Source organism: Brassica oleracea, chromosome C6 (genome assembly GCF_000695525.1).
Source record: "Brassica oleracea var. oleracea cultivar TO1000 chromosome C6, BOL, whole genome shotgun sequence".
Classification (NCBI taxonomy): domain Eukaryota; kingdom Viridiplantae; phylum Streptophyta; class Magnoliopsida; order Brassicales; family Brassicaceae; genus Brassica; species Brassica oleracea.
In genome coordinates, this window is record NC_027753.1 from 38,565,483 (window position 1) to 38,570,705 (window position 5,223).

A 5,223-nucleotide genomic window follows, 5' to 3' on the forward strand; every position below is an offset into this window, starting at 1 on the left:
ACGAAAATACGGAGCCAACTATTCTATATGAAGATAACGCGGCATGTGTTGCTCAAACGAAGGAAGGATATATCAAAAGCGATAGAACCAAACATATACCTCCGAAGTTCTTCTCATACACTCAAGAGCTAGAGAAGAATAAAGAGATTGAAGTAAGATATGTTCGATCATGCGACAATGCAGCCGACCTCTTCACAAAATCACTCCCTACCTCGGTATTCAGAAAACACATCCATAACATTGGGATGCGCCATGAGAAGGATCTATGACTGTTCGTTCGAGGGGGAGCTTACGTGGTTGTACTCTTTTTACCTTACTATGGTTTTTCCCATTGGGTTTTCCTGGAAAGGTTTTTAACGAGGCAACAAAGACGTTAAGCGGGGGCGGATAGTGTCACCGGCCCCCAAGGGGGGAGTGTTATGAAAGTCAGAGAACACAGCGCCGCATAAGTTGAAATTATAAATGATATGGGGTCCGCTGCACTATTTGCACAGTAGATTTTTTCTTTATATATACGATCAAGTTCGATCGTTTCAAAATCACACTTCAATCTTCCCTTCTCTCTCAGATAAACACTTTCTATCAGTGTTATAATTTTCTACGGGTATAAAATTTTGCCCTTATATAAATTCCTGCGATACAAATAAATTCCAGTTCTTTTTATAACACATACCACAGTTTTGGAAAATTGTTGTTGTTAGTCAAATTATTATAAATTTTATATTGTGAGATTCGTATCATCATTTTAATAACATTTTAGCCTCTTCCTTGTATTATTAGTATATCAAACAAATTAGCGTCATTTAGGCAATGACTAAACGATTGCAATATAAATCTTGGCCCAACATAAGCCCATTAGATCCATGTTAGTGGTAACCATTAGTGTACCATTATCTGAATATTTATGAATGAGATTGACTAAGCTGTTTATGATCGTTGACCGTGGAGTAGTTAGACTGAACAGTGGACAACCCCGCAGGAGATGTTAACATGTGTCATTCCGATTAAGAAAGAGATTTGTGTATTGCTTGATTTGTTGATTACTCCTAATCCTACTAATTAACAGCAACGATTCGAGTCGAGACAAAAAAATCATTTTCAAAGAATGCAAATGGGAGATGAGAATCCACGGATCATGTACGGTGTGATCATCACCGTCTACGTTGATCGTCAAACGACGACGCCCGTCCGATCGTTTCGAGCTAGACGGAGAAATGAATGTACGTGGAATCGTGAGACTGGAAGGGCGAGGGGGTATGATCGTAGAGCGAATCTGCTAGCGTATATTCGAGGGATGAGAGCTGAAAGTCTAGCCGGAGATTTGAAAGGTGACGACGACGTCGTAGAGAGTAACAGCAAACCCGAGCGGAAGGTAACGTGCTTTTATTATTTAAATGGGCTGTATATGGGCCATCACTTATGAAGGCATCTTATTTATTGACTTGTAAGCTTATGCAAATATTGAAGAGCAAGTAAGCAGTTGCGTCTGAATAATCTGAATTTTGATTAGGACTATTATGATGGCTGGAGAGAGTAGCTTATGCAAAATTTAAAACCTCTTACGATTAAACCTTACTTCTTTAATATGTTTTGCTTTGTTTATTTTTTCGTGATTGATAACTAAATAATTGTTTTAAACCAGCTAAATTCGGGTATTAAGTAATATTTACATTTCTTCTTATTTAAAAATGGCAGAAGAAGAAACGAAGGTGGCTAAAAAAAATGATGAGTAAGATCCGGTTACCGTTTCTCCGGCCGTTTCGTCGAAAAAATAGGACGTGGAAGTACCGACAATTTGCACCAGATGAAGAAGAAGAAGGAGAAGCAAAGGCTAAACCTTACCGTTCAGATCTTTGGGTACTACTTCGACTTCATATTCCAGTTATCTTTTCTTTACAGAACTTGTTTTATTTGAAAGTATTCTTAATCAATCTTCTTCTATGTTTTCTGAATAAAGAAAAAGCTTAAACATGTAGTCGGAGGATTATCACGCGGCTGCATACGAAGTAGAAGAAACGCATGAAGGTAAAACAAGAATCAGGAACAGATACTTTTGTCCGTAGTTGACAGTGAGGAGTGAGTAGTGCTGTAGTGACTACATCTTTTGATTCCACACAACTTTTTTTTTTTATTTTTCGTTCGGAACTGAAGATAAAAATCAAATCAATACATAGAAACATGAAATAAAAATGAAATTGAGAAAAGGCATAAGATTTCATGCCTCATTAGAGTACAACAATGCTGAAACAATAAAACAATTACAGAGAATACATAATTTACATTAAAATAAATAAAAAGAGACAATGCGAGTTTTTTCTTTTAAAATCAATTTCCTGTATGGCTAATTGGCTTAAGTCATGTTAGCCTTTTATACTGCTCCTGCAAATTTGAAGCCACTTTGTAATGCTGGAGAGAGTTTGAGATATATGCAAAGGAGACTGAACATGAACTTGCTTCGGTTAAGTCAAAGTTACCGATCTCTATTGCCGCCTCTCTGGTCCCTTGGTAAGAGCAAACCGCTTGGAGAAGCATGAGATCGAGAAGACGATGCGAAGTCGCTTGCATCCATATCTATAAAACGAATGTGATGGCCTTGTCCTTGCCATGAATCTAGATTCAATACACCGTTGTTGCTCATATCATCATCTGAGCTGTAATCATCTTCGTCATCTTCGTCATCATAAACACCTCCGTTACGAGGCTCAATGACATAATCTCCCAACACAACAGCACCCGGGATCGACGACATTATCGTGCTTATCACGTCTCTTCTGTCTCTCTCCCTCTCAAGCCTCTTCCATTTACTTTCAAGAGCTGGATCAATGGCCCTGGGGCAAGCGTCTGGGTGCTTCTCCTTCATGTGTTTCTTGAGGTTTTTGAATTTCCCCACAAAGGAGCAGCTGTCCTGCATACAGGTCCTTCTCTTGGAGTTGAAATGCACCCGGGCGTCTTCCACGACAGTCCAGCCTTTCACCTGACCTCTGCAGAGCGGACACAGAAGCTGAGGCTGCTCTGAGTCTTCGTTACCGTATGACTTCTTGTACTGGTCGAGACAGTTGGCGAAACGGCTGCTCGTCGCGCACATGTAAGGACGGCATCCTTTGTGATAGGAGGAGCACAGGAGAAGAACAGCGTTGTGTGGAGACTCCAAACATACTGGGCATGTTGAGCCTGCCCATTCTTTCTTGCAACACGAAGGTGGTGGTGGGTAAGGAGCAGCAGCAATGCGAGCCTTACGATTCACTTTCTTGATTTTCCCCATTCGCTATCAATCAAATTCAAAACCTATTCAATACAAGGGACCAGGATTATAAACTGTACAGATTTTCAGAACAAACCTCATTATACACAATGTATAAGAGATACAATAGATTAAGGACTAATGTTGTAATTAATTCTCTATATATTGTAAAACATTCCTATACAATGCTACTTAGTGTGAGCTTTCTTGAAGGTGGTGCAAGATGTGTAAGCCAACGAAACCATTAAAAACACAAAAGTAACATCTATGAATTGGTAACCAACAACAAGCAACAGTCATAGTCTCATAAGGCTCTAAACAAAGAGTTAATCTGAATCAGCCAAGTCATGCAGAATGTACAAGATGACTACACTTTACTCCTATTCAACACGAGAGACCATGATTAAAAACTGAACAAATTTTTCACATTGTACGCAATGCTATCTAGATATGCAAGCTAATGAAACAATCAAAACACACAATAGTAACATATGTGAGTTGGTAACCAACAAGCAACAATCATTACTCTCATAGAGCTCTCTAAATGAAGAGTTGACAACCGGATCCAGATCCGGATCCGAGAATCTGAATCAGGCAAGTCATTCAGAATGTACAAGATGACTACACTTTACTCCTATTTAACACAAGATACCATATGATTAAAACTGAACAGCCTTTTCAGAATAAGCACATTGTACACATTGTTACTTAGTCTAAGCTTTCTTCAAACTCAACAACATTTGTGAATTGGTAACCAACAAACAAGCAACAATCATTACTCTCATAGGGCTCTCTAAACGAAGAGTTGACAACCGGATCCAGATCCAGATCCGAATCCGAGAATCTGAATCAGGCAAGTCATGCAGATGGCACAAGTTAGACTACACTTTACTTCTAAGCAAGCAATAGAGTGAGCGTTAATCTATAGCAATAACCACAATTCACAAGCATAAACGAGATTAGATCCAGATCTGAAGTAGCAATTCATCAATAATCCAAGCAAAACGAATCAATGGCAACGCCGATTCTCGATCCATATATAAACGATCAGGATGAATCATACAGTTCAATGTTCAACACGATCATACACAAAAAAATGATTCCGCTCATAATCTAGAATCCTAATCGATAGATCTCTCTCCCGAAATGGAAGATCGGAGAGACTTCTACAGAATCTTATCTACAAATTTTCGAGAAAATTTCAATAGTTTTAATAGGTTGAAGGATGCGGAGAAAGGTTGCGAGGTGTAAAAGTACCAGAGATAAGCGGAGGAGATGACGGAGATTGCCGGAGGAGGAGGAGGAGGAGAGAGCTTCCGAGCTTCGAGGATGCTTTTCGAAAAAAATGGAAAAGCGATTGCTTGTACAAATTGACGTACGCAAACAAAGAAAGGCAGAGAGACTATTTTGTTTTTAAAGTTGCGGTTAGATTCCCAAATGTCGTCATTTTGACGCAACCGTTTTTCTCATCCAAATTGTTGTATAGGAATCTCGCTAAGTCTTCAGCCCACTATATCAAATTTGCGGTTAATGGACCTGATGTTTGATACATTGGGCCGCAAGCCCTTTTTGTTCCTTTGTTACAAGAGACCTACAATTCATTTTTGACATGATTGATATTGTTCTATAGATTTTGTATTAATTAAGTTGAATTTGTATCAAACTATTAACACATGGATTATACTTCAAATAAAAATGAAAATTCATATTTTTTCAGTTTGATATACGGCCACTAAACTAGACTATATCAGTATTTTAAAATCTTTTTAGCTTAAATTAGTTATTTATTTTCTCTTCATTTATAGATTTTTTTTTAATTAACTTGCATTATTTTCGATAATCTTGATGGATTATCTTATATGCGCATTAATAAAGCCACCTAAAATTCTATTTCAGCACTTAGTTTGGCCATCTAATTTTGTCCCCAACGACCTGACTGGTTTTTTCGTTACGACCCGCAAACGCAGCTTTTGCGGTTGGTA

The 5,223-nt window shown here is 38.4% G+C and overlaps 2 protein-coding genes across 3 annotated transcripts; one reads left to right on the forward strand and one right to left on the reverse strand.

Annotated features, from left to right (window-relative positions):
* Positions 1 to 1,105: 1,105 nt before the first annotated feature.
* Positions 1,106 to 2,146, forward strand: LOC106299034. Its single transcript, XM_013735163.1, has 3 exons — positions 1,106 to 1,372; positions 1,696 to 1,857; positions 1,958 to 2,146. Exons 1-3 carry the CDS (start codon positions 1,106 to 1,108, stop codon positions 2,021 to 2,023), a joined length of 495 nt encoding a protein of 164 aa, XP_013590617.1. The 3' UTR covers positions 2,024 to 2,146.
* A 33-nt stretch (positions 2,147 to 2,179) lies between these two features.
* Positions 2,180 to 4,548, reverse strand: LOC106299040. 2 transcript variants are annotated; one of them, XM_013735173.1, is made up of 2 exons: positions 4,499 to 4,548; positions 2,180 to 3,285 (listed from the first exon to the last, which is right to left on the reverse strand). In XM_013735173.1, the coding sequence occupies exon 2, from the start codon at positions 3,260 to 3,262 to the stop codon at positions 2,471 to 2,473; it is 792 nt and encodes a 263-aa protein (XP_013590627.1). In that variant the 5' UTR covers positions 3,263 to 3,285; positions 4,499 to 4,548; the 3' UTR covers positions 2,180 to 2,470. The 2 variants fall into 2 exon arrangements, with proteins under 2 accessions (XP_013590627.1, XP_013590628.1); XM_013735174.1 differs by having other exon boundaries at positions 2,180 to 3,265; positions 4,499 to 4,526.
* Between the last annotated feature and the right edge of the window lie 675 nt (positions 4,549 to 5,223).